Below are 19535 nucleotides of genomic sequence, written 5' to 3'. Positions count from 1 at the left end.
CACATGCAAATCACATTGCTCTGTTTCTCTCTCGTGACTCGTCTCCCTCCCTCCTGTTCACGTGACTCCCGCCCTCTCCCCTCTGCTCAAGCACGGGGACCACACCGCTATGGAATGCCGTTTTAGTCTAAATTAAATAAATGAATAAATACATGAAATATGCATTTGAAATACATCATGAAATAAATAAATGAGGCAATAAATACATAAATATTAAATACATTTAATTATTTCATGGTACTTTTATTTCATAATGCCACTTTTCATTTCATGGTACTTTTATTTCATAATGCCACTTTTCATTTCCAGAGTCTTTTATTTCATAATGCAACTTTTCATTTCATGGTACTTTTATTTCATAATGCCACTTTTCATTTCCAGAGTCTTTTATTTCATAATGCCGTTTTACATGTCAAGTTCTTATATGCAAATCAGGGGGCGTGGCCACATCTAATATTCAGAACAGACAACAGAGCCGTGTGCAAAAAAAAGGCTGGCTAAGGGACGTGAGCGTTGACATAATGGAAGACATCGGGGGTCCGAGGTAGCCTGCTAGCATTAGCAGATCAAATCGATCAACATGGGTTTTGACTAAAACGGCATTCCATACACCGCACATCAATCAAATGCAGAGAGGGAGAGAACGCGCGCACCAACGACACCTCTCTGTAACCGTAGCGATGTAGACAACCAGCAACAACCGCAGTTAACCATCAAATGCAGAAGCATGCGCCAACATTAAAGGCCGGCGCATGCTTCTGCATTTGGGTCTGCGTCGTTGCGTCGACGCGCTCGTTTCATGTTGCAGAGCGATTCACCTCCAGAACAACAGGCGGAGTGACGTGTTTTGTTAAAGACGACCTACAGAGTCACTTCTATTTATTTATTTGTTTATTTATTTATCATAGACTTTATTGCCCCGTGCATCCACACTGCTGCGTTTCATCGCGGACACATTTGTCCCGTATTTTCCTCCACAACTTTGCGCACCTCTCGACCGGTGTTACACCCCTACTGGTTTTTCCACCTACTGGTTTCCCTACGCGTGCGTGTTTGTGTTCACTCCACAGCTGCAGATGTGTCCGCCTCAGTTCCCTGATTCGTCACACATTCACAAACATATTGCTGAAAATCTTCAAAACGCATCACAAATCCATTGCAGCGTTTACGATTGTATAAGTGAGCACCACATCACGGCCACGTATGAAAACATTTATATAAAAAAATATATTAAAGGAAAGATCGGCACAACCTGGATTCGAACCCGGGGGATCAAAACATCAATATGGTAACCTGGCGGCCGCTCTTAGCAGTGCGCCACGAAGACACACAAATTTACTGACCCTTAGTATAATTTATTCATTTTGTTGACGTAGATCAGCATGGAGGAAACCTTTTGGTGTCGTGGATTTACAACAACCGGTTACCTTGGGCGTCCCCTCTTCGTGGCGCACTGCTAAGAGCGGCCGCCAGGTTACCATTTTGATGTTTTGATCCCCCGGGTTCGAATCCAGGTTGTGCCGATCTTTCCTTTAATATATTTTTTTATATAAATGTTTTCATACGTGGCCGTGATGTGGTGCTCACTTATACAATCGTAAACGCTGCAATGGATTTGTGATGCGTTTTGAAGATTTTCAGCAATATGTTTGTGAATGTGTGACGAATCAGGGAACTGAGGCGGACACATCTGCAGCTGTGGAGTGAACTCAAACACGCACGCGTAGGGAAACCAGTAGGTGGAAAAACCAGTAGGGGTGTAACACCGGCAAACCGGCGTCTGCGGAGATCTCCCCCCGTGAATCCAACCCGCTTCTACGACCCGACGATGACAGCTCGTACAAGCGCTCATATTTACGCATTTGTTCCGACAAAAGTCCTTCAATCTGCTCCGTTCTCTCGTAAACATCCTTCGTTTTAATAATGGCGGTATCGGGCTGTGAAAGCGGAAATGTGAGACTCCGTAAAGGACGTATAGTTAGCGGACCAATCGCAGCCTGGTGCGCTGCGGGAGGCTTGCGTCGCTTTTACTGAAACTTACCAACAAAAAAAATCCACCAGGCGCCACTGGTGAAGTCATCTTCTGATACATGAAGTTGGGGGAAAAGCAATGTTGGGTGTTACATTTTCTCTTGAGTCACTGACGGACCAACATGAACGGAGCACCACACCAGCAGATCGAGAGGAACGTTGGCAGCATTTGGATTTGGTCTTTACTGAATAAATACCCTTATCGTTTTAGCTGCTAAATGGACAAGTTTTCCGCAGGCTTGTTGCTCCCCTCGCTCGTGTGATGCAACGGTTCATGCAATCAGGAAAAACAAGTCTATTTATATGGTTGAGAATCCTTCATTACTTTTTAACTTAACTTTTGTAGGACCTACTATGCTAAGATATCATTTTTGAATTACAATATGGCGATATTGAGTTTCAACACTTAAAAAAATATATAGATATATTTTATCAAGTAGAATTGGTTCCTTTATAGTTTTTTATATAATACAAAGAATGACATTGTCCAATATACTTTATTTTTAGTTTAATCCAAGATATCATGCTATGACATTTATTTGATACACTACACTTTTCAAATCACTTATTTAGACTTTGTATTACTTGTTTTTAAATGCCATATATGTATATTTTCAACATTCTATACTAGGATTAGTTTTGACTATTTCGACTTTAATAAATATTAAATACATAGCATTACCCTATAATAGCCTGGGAAGACAAGAAGCAGAAAGCTACAAAATAAGACAGGAAATAAAACCACACCGTGACAATATTAAGTCAAAAAATGTAATTGAGGAAATGGTGAAAAATATCAACGAAGAAAGAAATTGTCAAAAAAGAAAGAAAAGGTCAAAAAATGACATGGAAAAAAGGGTCAAAACTTGTTGTCAAATATAATATGGTTTTGTGAAAAAAGTCAAAACATGTCAGGTGACGGAATGAAAGTTATATCCAAGTGGCAGTCGGGTGTCACAATAGCGACACTTGTTGCCGAGCTGTCTCTTGTTTTTTTATTGACCTGAGTGGGGTGTCATTTTTTAAAATATCTTCTTGGGTTTCATTTCGTCAGCTGAGCATGTTGTTTTGTTGCCACTAGTCAGAGGATTGCCAAGCTGCCACCTGCCACCACTAGATGTCAGAGTTTATCTAAAAAGACTATTTTACAGGTCATTTAGCTGATGCATTTTTTTAAAGCGACTTACTTACATTGCTTTTTTAACCCATGGCTTTTACATTTACGCCCAGGGAGCAAGGGTTAGGTGTCTTGCTCAGGGACACGGAGAAGCCGGGGATCAAACTGCCAACCTTGTGGTTAGGGGGTGTTAGGGTTATGCGCACCCGCGCTACTCCATGCGCCACCGGCTATGGAAACTGAAAGTCAGTTAACACATGAAAACATAAATATTTGCTTAATCCATAAAGCTACAGTTGGGAATACAAGTAGAATAGACCCAGACGCTTTCTTCGTTATGTTTACATTAATGTCAGGACGCCACACATTGTATGTGATTGGATCTAGTGTTGCGGCAGGAGGTCCTCGTCGACGCTAGTTTAGGGCCAAGAGAAATCCTTTCTTCTATATCTATCAACAAATAAAAAAAAAAAATGTTTTTCCTGATATTAGTCAGTTGTTCTTCTGGCCTGCGGGCCAACAGAACTGCTCCTGCCTTGGCAAGCGCAGCCCTGATACTTGACCTGTGATCTGACAAATAAATCTACCAGAATAAGATAAGTTGTTCGGCTGAATTCTTCCAAATATTCCCAACCGGGCTTCCAATTTTGATCACGTTTTCAAACAGCATCCTGAGTCACACATTCACAGCCTAACAAAGTGCTCATGAGTGTTCCCTCAGAGTTGCTTGGATTCTGGATTCTTGGATTTCAAAATTTTACATATAACAGATGTCAGATATGAACACCATAACACATACACATTAAAGTGTCAGGAAATGTTGATTGTGGCCCCGCCTCCTGGAGCAACGCTAGTCTGCTGCCAGGTGTCACGGTTTGTGTTCATTGCTGTTTAATTTTGTAGTTTCCTGCCTCATGTAACCCGTTGGTTAGCTTCACTTCCGGCCTTGTCCTGTCATCCCCTGTGATTGTCTGCTGTGTCCCTGATTGTTTCCATCTGTGTCCAATCACCTGCACCTTCCCAGTGTATTCAAGCAATGTGTGTCTCTTGTCGTGTCATTGAATGTCGTTTCAGAACGTCTTCCCGTGCCTGGTGCATGTGTTGCCCGTGAGCCCCTGGTCCCCATCCGTGTCTGCGTTTTGCCCCTTGGCATTTAGAATTTTTGATGATAAAGAAGTAGTTTTGGTTAAACTCTGCAAGTGAGTCCTATTTCCTGCCACCCCAGAGTGATGGTTAAACCTGGTGTCACAAACTGCATGTTTAAGAATGCGTCATCTGTGGTCGCACGCATGTGATTCTTTCTGATTGCATCTAAAATTCCTTTTCCTAATCAGTACTGTAAATGAATACAGTGTACTTTCCAGTAAACGTATTAGACACTAGGTGTGCCTCTGTGCACATTTCCTTCCAGGCAGGGGCGTTTCTAGGATTCAGAGAAAGGGGGGCTTAGCCCCAAGGGGAGTGGCGTGTTTGCGTGCAGGATTTTTTTTTTTTAAGGCCCATTTGGGGCCGCGGATATCCATTGTTTCAGACAGTTCATAGAATGGTTTAATCAGAAAGAGTGTGATTTTGCTCTGTAGTTTTGCTTGCATTCAGTACATGACAACACAAGAGACAGAATGTCAGGGTCATAGGGAAATATGAACTTTTCTCAAATAAAGAGAGAAATAATTTTCTCTGCTTTTATTTTACAGGATTGCAATGTACAGAGAAAAACACTATAGGACTAGATCCAGGAAAGCATTAGAGGCAGATAAAAAAAAATACACAATACACACAATACATTCAAATTATTAAAAAAAAGAATCCAATGGACAGGAGATTTCAGACTGTTGGGACAGGGGTGGTATGGAATCACTGGAAAATGATTATTTAGTGGGTGGAAGCATCAAAGAATGCCTTCTGTTTTTGAGGGTGGCAAATCAGTCTATCAGTGTGTTGTGACTCAGTCCCCCTAGAATGTCACTTTCAATTGACATGGCTGCAAGACTGTGAAGCCTTTTCTGCCCCATTGTCTTACGCAGCCAGGAGTGCAGCCGACACAGTGCACTAAAGGACCTCTCACATGAGCAGCCGCTCACAGGCACTGTTAAGGTAACTTGAAAGATTGCCTTCAGAGAAGGAAACATGTCGGAGTCTAGGAGGTTGTGCACAGCTAGCATATCTCGGGGTGGACATCCAGCCTCTGTTTTGCGGGCGAGGAAGTTTCTGGCCACCAGAACCTCCTCTTTTTTCAGATTAATGCTGTAGTGCTTGGCAAGCTCATCCAAATGTGATTCACTTAAGAAGTTCTGAGATTTAGTCAGGACCAGGGTCCCGAAGGAACCTATGGAGACCTGATCTCTGGAGACCTGATAGGGGAGAAAGCACAAAAAAAACTCCCGGAAAGAAGCTGAATTAGTCATGTGCATTAATAACTCACCCGACCTTGACACCTATAAGAGACAGGTCGAGCTCGTCCTACAGCGCCTTTTGGACAATGGGCTCTATGTCAAGGCGGAAAAGATTGAGTTCCATGCCACTACTGTTTCCTTCCTGGGCTTTATCGTAGCTCCTGGAAAGGTTCAGATGGATCCGGCTAAAGTAAGTGCGGTAGCCGATTGGCCTACACCTGATAACCGCAAGAAGTTGCAGCAATTCCTCGGTTTTGCCAACTTCTACAAGCGGTTTATCAGGGGATTCAGCGCGACAGCAGCCCCGCTCCATGCTCTCACTCCCCCACAGGTCCCGTTCCGCTGGTCGGCCGACGCAGACGCAGCCTTCCGGGAGCTCAAGCGGAGATTCACCACAGCTCCCATCCTCACACTCCCCGACCCGGCTTGTCAGCTCGTGGTGGACGTGGACGCCTCCAGCGAGGGGATCGGGGCCATCCTCTCCCAGCGAGCCGAAGGGGACCACAAGCTTCACCCTTGTGCCTTTTTGTCCCGCCGATTGACGTCAGCAGAGCGGAATTATGACGTGGGGGATCGGGAGATACTGGCAGAGCTCGAGGGGGCTCAGCAACGGTTTTTGGTTTGGACAGATCACAAAAATCTACAATATATTAGGAAAGCCAAGCGACTCAATTCGCGGCAAGCCCGATGGTCATTGTTTTTTAACCGCTTTGAATTTTCTTTATCCTACAGCCCGGGTTCGAGGAACACCAATCTTGATGCTCCGTCACGATTGTTCAGCCCCAAGTTGGTGGCCAGGGCACCCGAACCTATCCTCCCACTAAACTGTGTGGTTGGAGCAGTGACCTGGCCTATAGAATCCAAGGTGAAGCAGGCTAACGGTGAGACCCCTCCACCTCGTGGGTGTCCTGATAATCGCCTGTTTGTCCCTGTGGAATTGCGCCCTCAGGTGATTCACTGTGCTCACTCGTCTCTGCTCACCTGCCATCCGGGCGTACAGCGGACCATGTTTGCCATCGCACAGAGGTTCTGGTGGCCCGCCATGGAGCCGGAGGTCCGGGAGTACGTGGAGGCATGCTCCGTCTGTGCCAGAAACAAGAACTCCTCCGGAACACGGGCAGGCTTGCTCCAGCCACTGCCCATTCCGTCCCGGCCATAGGCCGAGATCTCGGTAGACTTTGTCACGGGGCTCCGACGTCAAACGGTAACACCGCTATCCTGACTGTGGTGGACAGATTTTCCAAGATGGTGCACTACATAGCCCTACCTAAACTGCCATCAGCTAAGGAGACGGCAGTGGTGATGATGGACAGTGTTTTTAGGATTCACGGTTTCCCCCGGGACATTGTGTCGGATCGGGGACCACAATTCGTCTCCAGGTTCTGGAAGGAGTTTTGCAAGCTCATTGGAGCCACGGCGAGCCTTACATCAGGGTACCACCCTGAGGCTAACGGCCAGACGGAGCGCCTCAACCAACAGCTGGAAACCGGCCTCCGGTGCCTGGTGGCGCAGTGCCCTGCAGCCTGGAGCAAGCACCCGACGTGGGTCGAGTTCGCCCATAACTCCCTCCCCACTTCCACCACCGGTATGTCCCCCTTCCAATGTGTGTTGGGCTACCAACCCCCCTTTTTCCCAGAGTCCGAATCAGAGGTGTCTGTGCCCTCTGCTCACACCCTGGTCCGCCGCTACCGCCGCATCTGGGCAGCAGCTCGCCAGACGCCGACAGAGAGGGGGACAGGTTCAAGAGGGCAGCAGACCGCAGACGGAGACCGGCTCCGGCTTATCAGCATGGCCAGCAAGTGTGGCTCACGGCCAAGGAACTGCCCCTGCAGGTGGAGTCACGTAAGCTGGCCCCACGGTTCGTCGGCCCGTTCCCCGTGTCCAGAGTGATCAACCCAGCTGCTGTACGCCTCCGCCTGCCCAGGTCCCTTCGTGTTCACCCCACATTTCATGTTAGCAAAATAAAACCAGTCAAGGGGAGCAGTATGGTGCCAGACCCCAAGCCCCCCCCCGCCCCCTCGAATGATCGACGGTGGTCCGGTCTACACAGTGAAGAAGATGTTGGCAGTACGGAAGCGCGGCAGAGGCTGGCAGTACCTCGTAGACTGGGAGGGATACGGCCCGGAGGAACGACAATGGGTGGCTACCAGCCTATCCATGGACCCTGATCTCGTTCGAGATTTTTACAGAGACCACCCGGACATTCCAAGGCCACCTGGAATTCGGCCTTGGGGGGGGGGGGGGGTTACTGTCATAAATGTTGGTGAAGTTTGTGTTTGTGTCCCGTCTTACGTCTGATTTTGATACTTGATACCTGTTTTATTGTGCCGTTTAAACCCCCTTTCGTTTCAGGTGCCTTGCCCTTCCTCAGGTGTCTCCTGTCGATTGTCTCCCCTGATTCCTAATTATCTCTACTTGTTCCCTCACCTCCCTCATGGAAACTTATTGTCTGCGTCTCCCTTTGTCCTGTGCCAGTGTGTCTTGTAGTCGTGCATGTCCACACCCGCGTTCGTGTTAGTTTGTGAAAGAATCTTTGCATATGGTATTATTAGATATAGGAATAATTGGATGATTGTACTACTGGATTATTGGAATAAATCTCTAGCAGTCAAACCTCTCTGCTCCGGCCTCATTGACAGTCCATATTACACAACGAGGATGAAAGGCTACATTTTTCTTGTTGTGAACTTGGCACTTTCATCAACATTCTCCCAAAAACAACACCAACAACAAGAAGTAAGTACATTTCTTTATCTTTGTACTTTTGTCAAATGATGATGGATTTAATGCTACAGAAGTGTTTAAGTACCTGATGACGAACTATGTTCGTTATTGTGCTCGGAACCATCACAGCAGCTTCCATGTATACGAACATCTGGTAGTGAACATGTTTCAGATTTTTGAAAACTGTAAATTAGAAAACCATTACGTTTTTTTACCTGCACTTTTATGTTGTATTACACCAAATTATATTCGTGCATTTGTTGATGAAATGAAATGTGATTCTTTACAGAATGGAATGGAGATAGTGAGTAAGTTACAACCTCCTGATATACTTCATTTTATTTGACCGAATTAATTCAACATAATTTTATTTAATCCATGTTACTTCATGAAGCAGCATCTCATCTTTTTTTGTAGATATTGGTGAAGACAAGGACATTACCGAGGCAAACAGGGGTAACTTTAAACCTCTTCATGTCAATAAATCAACCTTGTGGTGGGATTGTTTTCTCAACTATTTGTTAATGATTTTCATGTGGAAAAAACACTAACTTGTCGATTTTTGTTTTAGATTTATTACATGATGATATTCTGGAGGTGAGTTTTGTGGTCAAACATTAAGGAGATTAACACGCATGCATGAAGTTTTGGGTCACCAAATACATTTCTTATGAATCAGAGACCGAACACCCAAAGGAGTGCAATCATTGATGAGAGACGACTGTGGACATCCCCAGTACCGTATCTCCTGGATAAAGACCTGGGTAAACATATTTTCTCCTGTTTCATAATCATAAATGGTCAGTTAAGAGAGAAGAAAGCTGCCACTGGCAGGCTGTGGTTACACAGATTACGCGCCGCACAGCAACACCACATGACGTGAACTAAACTATTGAAGCTGCTCTGGAGCCGAGAGCTCTCATAACAGAAGAAACATAACTTATCCATACGTTGTACTTACATTGTCCTTTCTCCTTATTACACAATTTCCATTTGGAAGAGATGAACGCTAAAGGCGTCATCCTGAAAGCTTTAGACCAGTTCAGACTGAAGACTTGTATCGACTTCAAACCGAGGGACTCGGAAGAAATTTACATCTCTGTCCAAAAGTTAAACCAGGAATCAGGAAATCAGGAATCAGGAAACATTTATTGGCCAAAATATGTCAAACATACAAGGAATTTGTCTTGGCGGTTAGTGCGCGACAGTAGACAGACAAGACAACAGTGCACAGGTAATAAAATAAAGTGGAATGGGTTAGTAAGAATAAGGCTAAGGCTATGGGTTAGTAAAAAAAACAAGGGAATAAAGTTAAACAAATTTTAAATATTAAAAAGTTAAAAAAAAAAGTATTAAGCATAAAGTGCACTAACAAACAAGTAACAGACAAGAGACAAAGTGACAAGTGACAAAGTGATGAATTGCAGTTAAAGTGGCATGTGCAGTGTGAGGGGGAGTGACCGGTGGAGTGTTATAGTCAGGCAGTGGGGGACCGGGCTCTGTTGATGAGCCCGACTGCCGACGGGAAGAAACTGTTCGTGTGGCGGGAGGTCGTAGTCCTGATGGACCTCAGCCTCCTGCCAGATGGGAGGGGCACAAACAGTTTATGTCCGGGGTGGGAGGGGTCGGCCGCGATCTTTTTAGCTCGCTTCAGAGACCTGGAAGCGAACAAGTCCTCCAGGTACGGCAGATTGCAGCCGATCACCCTCTCTGCAGAGCGGATGACACGCTGCAGCCTGCCCTTGTCCTTGGCTGTGGCTGCAGCATACCAGACGGTGATGGAGGAGCAGAGGATGGACTCGATGATGGCCGTGTAGAAGTGGACCATCATCGTCTTTGGCAGGTTGAGTTTCTTCAGCTGCCTCAGGAAGAACAACCTCTGCTGAGCCTTCTTGGTGATGGAGCTGATGTTCAGCTCTCACTTGAGGTCCTGGGTGATGATGGAGCCCGGGAAACGTAAGGAATCCACAATAGTGACGGGGGAGTCACACAGGGTGATGGGGGAGGTTGGGGCTCTGTTCCGCCGGAAATCCACAACCATCTCCACTGTCTTTAGAGCGTTGAGCTCCAGGTTGTTCTGGCTGCACCACGACACCAGATGGTCAGACTCCCACCTGTAGGCGGACTCGTCCCCACCAGAGATTAGTCCAATGAGGGTGGTGTCATCCGCAATCTTCAGGAGCTTGACGGACTGGTGGCTGGAGGTGCAGCTGTTGGTGTACAGGGAGAAGAGCAGAGGGGAAAGAACGCAGCCTTGGGGGGAACCGGTGCTGATGGTTCGAGAGGCTGAGACATGTTTCCCCAGCTTCACGTGCTGCTTCCTGTCAGACAGGAAGTCTGTGATCCACTTGCAGGTGGAGTCGGGCACGTGCAGCTGGGAGAGTTTGTCCTGCAGCAGAGACGGGATGATAGTGTTAAAAGCAGAGCTGAAGTCCACAAACAGGATCCTGGCGTAGGTTCCTGGGGAGTCCAGATGCTGGAGGATGTAGTGGAGGGCCATGTTGACAGCATCGTCCACAGACCTGTTGGCTCTGTAGGCGAACTGCAGGGGGTCCAGGAGGGGGTCGGTGAGGGACTTCAGGTGGGACAGGACTAGCCGTTCAAAAGACTTCATGACTACAGAGGGCGACGGGCCTGTAGTCATTGAGTCCTGTGATCCTGGGCTTCTTGGGGACAGGGATGATGGTGGAGGCCTTGAAGCAGGCTGGTACGTGGCATGTCTCCAGGGAGGTGTTGAAGATGTCAGTGAACACCGGAGACAGCTGGTCAGCACAATGCTTCAGGGAGTGAGGGGAAACGGAGTCCGGACCGGCTGCCTTACGGGGATTTAGTCTTCTAAAGAGCCGGTTAACGTCTCTCTCCAGAATAGAGAGCGTCGTTGCTGGTGGGGGAGGGGAAGGTGATAATGATGAAGAGGCGTGAGCACCTGATGGGCTGGGGGAGGGAGGGGAGGGGGACTGCGGCAGGTTGGTGGAGCTGTGGGGGATGGGAACAGGACATTGTCTTTCAAATCTGCAGTAGAACTCATTCAGCCCGTCTGCCAGGCGGAGGTCATTCATGGACTGGGGGGGTTTTGGCTTGTAGTTGGTGAGGTGTTTGAGGCCTCTCCAAACCGAAGCAGAGTCACTTGCTGAGAACTGTTGTTGGAGTTTCTCAGAGTACAATCGTTTAGCGTCTCTCACCGCCTTGCTAAACTTGTATTTTGCCTCTGTGTACAAGTCTTTGTCCCCGCTCCTAAATGCCTGATCCTTCTGCAGGCGTAGTGTTCTGAGTTCCGCTGTGAACCAGGGTTTGTCGTTGTTGTAACTCACCCTGGTGCATGATGGTACACAGCTGTCCTCACAGAAGCCGATGTAGGAAGTTACAGCCTCTGTGAACTCATCCAGACTGTCAGTAGCAGTCCTGAAACCATCCCAGTCTGTGCAGTCAAAGCACGCCCGAAGATCCTCCAGCGCCTCACTGGTCCACTTCTTGAATTCCCTCACCACAGGTTTGCAGAGCTTTAGTTTCTGCCTGTATGCAGGAATCAGATGGACCATGACGTGGTCAGAGTGTCCCAGTGCAGCACGAGGGACGGCGTGATAAGCCCTGCTGACTGTGGTGTAACAGTGATCCAGCGTGCTCTCTGGTGGGGCATTTAATAAACTGTCTGTATTTAGGGAGTTCATGGGTGAGATTTCCTTTCCTGGAAATCTCACCCATGATTTCCTGGAGCGCGGAGTCCGGTATCGATCCGCAGAGCCACGTCTCCGTGAAGCACAAAACGGAGGATGTAGAGAAGTCTCTGTCTCTCCTCATCAGCAGCTGAATTTCGTCCAGTTTGTTGCACAGTGAGCGCACGTTGGAGAGAAAGATGCCCGGCAGCGGAGTGCGAGAACCCCGCCTGCGGAGTCTCACCAGCGAGCCGGCCCGTTTTCCTCTCCTACGGCGTCTCACCGCGTGACGAAAGGTGAGCGCACCTTTGACTATAATGTCCAGTAATTCCACGGAAGAAAGCAGGAAAGTTGGAAGTAACTCCGCTGGAGTTGTTCCACGAATGTTCAAGAGCTCATCTCTGGTGAAAGAGCTCCAGGAATCGCAGCAGGAAACATAATTAACAACAAAAACAACAAAAAACGAAGCGCACCGAAGCACCGAGGCGGCCATCAACGGCGCCATCTTGGAAGGGGTACGTATTGTAGGTTCTTCACTTCTTAGTTTCTTTTGTCTTTGTTGTTTGCTATTTGTCAATGACAGCAATTCAATATTAGTTGCGCTAACACTTAGATTCATTTTCTTTCAGCACATTTGGTTAATTTTATTTCCTTAGCATACTTTTCCTCTTCCTTTTAACTTAAGCTTTGATAAATGACATTTGTGGTCAAAAGTTTATTCATGAGTGCCTGTTTTAGATGTTTTTCATATATTGGGCGAAACACTCAACCTGGAGGACAAGATCCTTCTATCGGGGCATTCTGTGATCACGTTGCCATCGTTGAACATGAGTTCCTTCATGCTTTTGGCTTCTACCATGAGCAATCCAGAAATGACAGAGATGATTATGTGACCATCCTATTCGAGAACATCCAAGCAGGTTGAGTTAAAACTGTTCTTTTTTATTGTCTTCTAATATTATGTTCAAATCAGTTAGGGCTGATAGATAGATAAAAAAAATGAACTAATTGATCTCACATTTTGAATTTCATTAACTGCAATTAAATGTTGTTTTTCTTCCAGAGACTTATAAATCAAGGCGTAATAACTTTAGAAAGTGTGTATTGTAGACACTGTTGTTTAATTGTATTTTTTTAAACACAAAAGTACAAACGTGATCAACGTGTTGGAACATGTTGAGCTAGCGACTCTTCCTGTTGTCCTCGTAAACTCTTTCATCATTTAATGGCTGTGTTTGAAGTGCCAACAATCTCCCCACATTTAGCCTGGACTTTTCAAAAACCACAGTCTTTCAGGGACACCGTGGTGGTCCTTTGCAGACTATGTGCCGGGTAGATGTTGAGATGGAGGTAGCCTAGCAGCTAGCTTAGCCTGGCAGTAAGTGTTCAGTTTGCCACTCACCCCCATTCTATTTGACACATGGACAAATTCCTCTGCACAGTTCGCTGTATGTCGCGTCTCTGTTTGTCTACTTCCAATTCAAAAAGCTCTGCTCATCTTCAAACGACCATCTCGGTCTTTCCAGACTGCAGCACGCAGCGGTTTCGTTTCCGCGGTTATCGCATTATACAATGCGGCGTTAAAATATTTTATCGCATTAATCTCTGCCACAATAATCGCATAGATTAACGTGTTCATTTTGACAACCCTAATGATTAGTGAATTATGTTTTATCCATCTTATCCATTATTAGTAATTACAATAGACATATAAATGTTGGAATATATTACATTACAGTAGGCTGTAGTTGAAAGTTGTCTTTTATTAGTCTTCAAGGTAAGGAGGACAACTTTCAAGTTAGCAACGAAATCACCATCACCCACGGAGTCCTGTACGACTACTCGTCAGTGATGCGGTTTCGTTTCCGCGGTTATCGCATTAATGATTAGTGAATTATGCTTTATCCTTCTTATCTGCTCTTAGGTTTATATTATTTGTCATTTACATTAGACGTACATATATACCATGTACATATATTACATTACAGTAGGTGGAATTTGAAAGTTGTTTTTCATGTGTCTTCAAGGTATGGAGCACAACTTTCGAGTTAGCAACGAAATCACCACCACCCACGGAGTCCCGTACGACTACTCGTCGGTGATGCACTACGAAAAAAATGCATTCAGCAAAGGAACCGGGCCAACAATTATCACCAAAGACCCCAAATTTCAGGATGTTATTGGTCAAAGACTGGAAGTGAGTCCCAGTGATGTTTTGGAGCTGAACCTTCTCTACAAATGCAGTAAGTGTTTGAAGTTTAAAGGCACCAACCATTATTTGTTCATACTTATATCATTCAACTTTGTGTGAACATAATATCCACTGGAAAGTATTGTGTCATTAAACTAAAAAAACGTATCCTTTATTTAACGACTAATATTTACGTTTTACTCATCTGGCACAGCAATTGAGAATTATTAAATGACAGTACTAAAATAAAAGAAATTGCTGTTACAAAAAAAATGTATCTGTCACCTCTGTGTTTAAGTTAAGTTACGGAAACTAAAACTACTGTACTTGGTTTCGTAAAGGGGGGGAACCATTAGTGTACCTCTATTACAATACAAGCCTGACCTAATGCTTCACAACGCTAACACTTTCGTTCCTGAAAAAGGCCTTCACATTTTTGTTCTGCAGACTTTTAGCACAGAATTTTTCACATTTTATATCAATCTTGTGTTATTCATTCACCTCTACAGACACGACGATTGCATCAAAGATGTACTGTGATTTCTCTAATGGGACCATGTGTGAAATGAATCAATGCTCAAAGGGGGGCAGCAGCTGGGAAATGGTAACGAATGTTGTCGCTGGTCCAAAGTCCGACCACACCAATCTACCAAGTGGAGGGGATTCTGGTAAGATCTTTTAACTAATTGTAAACAGCTTAATATGCTACAATTATTGTTCAACTTGTTAAGGCGCCAACCACGATCCACAATATTCCCTGTCTCTATCCAGCTGGGTACCTCTTGAGCAAGACACATAACCCCTAACTGCTCCCAAGGCAAAAATGTAAAAAGCGATGGGTTAAAAATGCATTTTTAAGTTGCTCTGGATAAAAGCGTCAGCTAAGTTATGTGTAATGTAATGTCAAAGCTCCTTGGTGGGTCTCCATTTTCCCCAGCCATTGCATGGCAACAAAATGTTGTATGAAATTTTGGTACTACCTGGTTCCCTTATTTCATTTGATACCAGATATGTATGGAGTACATTGTGAGTGTGGTCGCCAGTCGGCTGACGAAATTAGTCACCAACTAACCTAACCCCCAAAGCATTCAATCCAATTCAAAATCGCAAATAACAAATTTGCCTCAGAGGGCTTTACATTCTGTACACATGCGACATCCTCTGTCCCAAACCCCTCATATCAGCACAGGAAAAAATGAAAAAACCCTTCCTTGGGGAAAAAAAAGGGAAGAAACCTTAGGGAGAACGTCAGAGGAGGGATCCCACTCCCGGGATGGACAGACTACAATATATGCCATGTGTACAGAATGAACAATGTATATGTACATACAGGTGTCAGGACCAGGGTCCAGAAGGAACTACGATCTACGGAGACCTGCTAGGATAGAAAGTACAAAAAACTCCCGGGAAAGAAGTTGAATTTGTCATGTGCATTAATAAAACGCTTTTTATTGCAGAAAGAGAGTGACAGTGGAGCTCTGTGTGTCCTAAGAAGTCCCCCGGCAGTCTAAGCCTATAGCAGCTTAACTAAGGGCTGGTCCGGGCTAACCTGAGCCAGCCCTAACTATAAGCGATATCAAAGATGAAAAGCATGACTTTGGACTGTGGGAGGAAGCTGGAGTACCCGGAGAGAAGCCACGCAGACACTAATAAAACATGCAAACTCTGCATAGAAAGGCCGCTGGGTGGTATAGAACCCAGAAGCTTCTTACTGTGAGGTCACAGTGCTAACCACCACACCACCATGACGGCAAACTAAGTTTCACGTGTGAGAAATAAGTTTGAAGAAAATCCTATATGTAAATCTTGCCAATTTATCATTTGCTTTAATCATTTACCTAAAATCATTGGAAAGTCCATCATAACACATTTGTTTTGGAAAACAATGTTGTAGGTGGTGATACGGGTTACTTCATGCATGCTAGCACAGCATCAGCTCAAGAAGGGGACTCGGCCTGGCTACAGACCCAGGAGATGAGACCCAATAGGGAATGTCACGTCCAGTGCCTCCAGTTCTACTATTATCACAGTGGAAACGGAGCAGACCAACTCAACATCTGGATCAGAGAGTTTCAAGATGAACAGGACTCCTCAGGAACACGCCGCCTTATGGGACAGATCACTGGTAATCTCAAGCTGTATGATTATGTTACAATCTGCTCTAAATAATATTTAAGACTCAGATATTTGAAAGTTAAAAATCATAGTGCAGGTATTGATATTAAAGTGATGTAACTAAGTCATCCGAAAACGTTTTCTCCAGGTTCACGAACATCGTACTGGCAGCTCAAGCATGTTTCCCTCAATGCCACCAAGACCTTCAAAGTTGAGTTTGAGGTTCGTAAAGGAGCAGGGAGCTCTTCAGGTGGCTTCTCAATTGACGACATCAATCTGTCCGAGATCGAATGTCCACACGTGACCATGCAGATCGATGATTTTGAGAGCATTTTGAAGACTAGACAGATTCTGGCCAGTCCACGGCACTACTCCAGTGGAGGCTATGCTTACAGGTTTCTGATTCTGCCAAACAATGGAACCGTCGGCGTGTATATGCAGCTCTTGTCTGGTGAAAATGATTACAAGCTGGTGTGGCCTTGCCAACAAAGGCAGGTGACCTTCAAAATTCTGGATCAGAAACCCAATATGCAGCTGCAGATGTCAAAGCAACGGAGCTACACCACTGACTTAAGCCAATTCACCAATGGTAAGTTGAAAAAAAACACGTAGAAATCAAATTTTTGTTTTACTCTTTACCCTATTGTATGTAACAGTATTTCCTCTCTGGTTATTAAAAAATGTAAAACTGTAATAGACTTGTGACGTACATACAATGTCACGTTATCCAGATGTTAACCTTAAACACAATCAAGAGTTAAATTATACATCAGGATGGCTTTCCACAATAATAATTTATTAAACTACACATTCTTTACCCCATTAAGTAAATACACAAGTATTTCCATGACATGCCATTAACTTAAGCTTCTAATTTTCCTTTTCCCTTTGTGTTCAAAATCAACCAAAAACAGCAAACAAACGATTGCTTCAAAGCTGTAGGTTTTGTAAATATGACGTAGACCTTAGTATCACACTAAGTTTGCAAATGTACATACATCAGGCCCTGAGGTTCCACCTGACTTGCTCTTGATCATCTATATGCTTTTAACAGGTAACTATGTTTGGGGCAATCCTCGTGAGAGGGGAAATCAAATTGTAGATGCCTATGGTGAGACGTTTTTTGCTGGAGCAGCGTTTGGTTTCAGTGGTTTTACTGATTCCGAAGAGATCAAATCCAGTGACTTCCTCAAGGGAGGGAGTGCTGTTTTTGTCTTCAGCTTCCAAGGCAAGTTGAGGAAACAAACTCACTTGACTGCATAACTGCTCTGTTTGGAATTCTACAACACATCTTATTCAAATATCAATTTACACCCAAATTGTTTTGTTACTCACTAAAACTGTCTTCTTTTGTTAGATCTCTCTCCTCTTGTTCAAGGAAATACTTTACCATGTCCTAAAGTGGAAACAGTGGACATCAAACATGCTCCTGGAGATGAGGATAATGGCACATGCTCATCTCGGTAAGGCATTGTATAGGGCGACTTAGGGCCAAACAAAGAATTAAATACAGAATTGAATAAAATAATAATAATAATAATAAAGATTTAAATATTTATATCTTTTCCATGATATTCACAGGTTTCTTACTACCAGTCCACCTACAACCCGTCCACCTACGACTACCAGTCCACCCCCTACCGCTACCAGTCCACCCCCAACCGCTACCAGTCCACCCCCAACCGCTACCAGTCCACCCCCTACCGCTACCAGTCCACCCCCAACCGCTACCAGTCCACCCGCTACCGCTACCAGTCCACCCCCAACCGCTACCAGTCCACCCGCTACCGCTACCAGTCCACCCCCTACCGCTACTAGTCCACCCACTACCGCTACTAGTCCAGAACCCACTACCACTATAAGTCCACTTACCACCACTACCAGTTCACCTACCACCCGTTCACCTACTAACAGTCCAACTACTAACAGCAGCAATGTTCTGGGCTTCGGTGCTGGTTTGGTGGCTCCTCCTGTCCTCACCCTCCTACTTGCATTGATGCATTTGATACCTTGATGTAGGGAGCCCTTTTGTACTAAATACATACTGTAGATCTACAGTATTAAATAAAATTCTATAGCCTTCCCTGCACTTTATTGACAAATACATCATATACAAGTAATAAAGAAAATGCATTAAACACAATCTGGTTCATGTGTGTTGTATTTTGGATTGAATTGTATCAGGGCAATGCAGAAATACAGGATGTGAAGTCATCTTCATAATGTTGGGTGGGTGTTAGGGGTTAGCGTAAAGGGTAGCATTGTTTTAAATGTGAGATATGCAACAGGGCTGTATTTGTCATACGTCAGTGACGTACAAGAAGGGTAGGCACTGTCTACCCAGCCAAAATGCAAACATAAAAATACTTACTACATCATTTTACTGTATTTTTACTGTCTATTCTTATTATTTATGCAATATGTGTGTTATTCCAATTGTTTAGATGTTACGATGACAAATGCAGCCTTTACGCATAATCAAATTGAAAGAAATGGTAGAATAAGCAGTTATTTTACCGTCCATTCATTGCGGAGGACAAGCTAAAAAGCCATGTTGCGCACTTTGATCCTGTATTTTTCAACGTTTTTTTTGTACGTCAAAAAGCACGACTCTGCTGTGCCTTTGCACCTAAATAGGTTAGTAAGTAATCACCTACGTTACGTATGAAACGTGGACCAATTAAAATCGAGATATTACTGACGTCACAACACCAGCTACGTTATAAGCGTAGTCCCTGCCCAACTCAAGTGAAAATGAACGCTGTGACTTTATGTACAAGTAATCAACTGATCGGTGAGTCAAACTATTTTGGGCTAATATTGAATTGATGTGTGGTTGGATGAATGCCGACAAGCCATTTGCCTTCATATTCAGCAGTGCGTGTTTTCATTGATGCTGACTGACAAACATAATTGGCCGCTGTGCAATAATTAAGAAAAAGGTTCCGAGAGGCCGGACTTTGCCATCAGTGTTATCATCGGTAGTGAAAGCAAATGTCAGCACTGCCCCAAACGGACGCTGTTTCAACTCTTTCAGAGTAAGTCAAAAAGTAGATAAAAACAATCCCAGACTCTGTACTGTATCATATGTATGTGTATATATATACGTATATATGTATGTATGTGTAGATTAACATATGTGCGTAGATCTGTGTATGGGCGGATAAATACATATATATATATACATAGATATATATATATATATATATACATACATGTGTATATATGTATATATATATATACATGTTCCTGTACGTGTCTGTATACGTATGTATTTATATATATATATATATATATATATATATATATAT

The 19535-nt window shown here is 44.5% G+C and overlaps 1 protein-coding gene and 1 long non-coding RNA gene across 2 annotated transcripts; both read left to right on the top strand.

Moving 5' to 3' along the window:
• The first annotated feature begins 8173 nt into the window (after window positions 1–8173).
• On the top strand, window positions 8174–9381 carry LOC144389497 (uncharacterized). The gene is made up of 6 exons (XR_013453601.1): window positions 8174–8277; window positions 8555–8573; window positions 8683–8721; window positions 8837–8862; window positions 8945–9029; window positions 9266–9381. It is a non-coding gene; the product is annotated as an uncharacterized LOC144389497 (long non-coding RNA).
• Window positions 9382–12705: 3324 nt separating this feature from the next.
• Window positions 12706–18042, top strand: LOC144389458 (meprin A subunit beta-like). The gene is made up of 9 exons (XM_078094143.1): window positions 12706–12838; window positions 13946–14161; window positions 14619–14777; window positions 16004–16234; window positions 16373–16813; window positions 17279–17452; window positions 17582–17687; window positions 17806–17929; window positions 17980–18042. Exons 2-9 carry the CDS (start codon window positions 13948–13950, stop codon window positions 18040–18042), a joined length of 1512 nt encoding a protein of 503 aa, XP_077950269.1. The 5' UTR covers window positions 12706–12838; window positions 13946–13947.
• Window positions 18043–19535: the final 1493 nt, after the last annotated feature.

This window comes from Gasterosteus aculeatus, chromosome 20 (genome assembly GCF_964276395.1).
Source record: "Gasterosteus aculeatus chromosome 20, fGasAcu3.hap1.1, whole genome shotgun sequence".
NCBI lineage: Eukaryota > Metazoa > Chordata > Actinopteri > Perciformes > Gasterosteidae > Gasterosteus > Gasterosteus aculeatus.
The sequence above is the reverse complement of the archived record's forward strand: the minus strand, read 5'-3'. Positions and strand labels throughout refer to the sequence as shown.

Bases quoted from the DNA above. Each gene is read 5' to 3' on its own strand.
- LOC144389458 (XM_078094143.1), top strand. From the start codon at position 13,948: ATGGAGCACAACTTTCGAGTTAGCAACGAAATCACCACCACCCACGGA. The intron at 14,162-14,618 runs GTAAGTGTTTGA...TCACCTCTACAG, and splicing joins GAACCTTCTCTACAAATGCA to ACACGACGATTGCATCAAAG. The intron at 17,930-17,979 runs GCTACCAGTCCA...TACCGCTACCAG, and splicing joins CTACCAGTCCACCCCCTACC to TCCACCCCCAACCGCTACCA.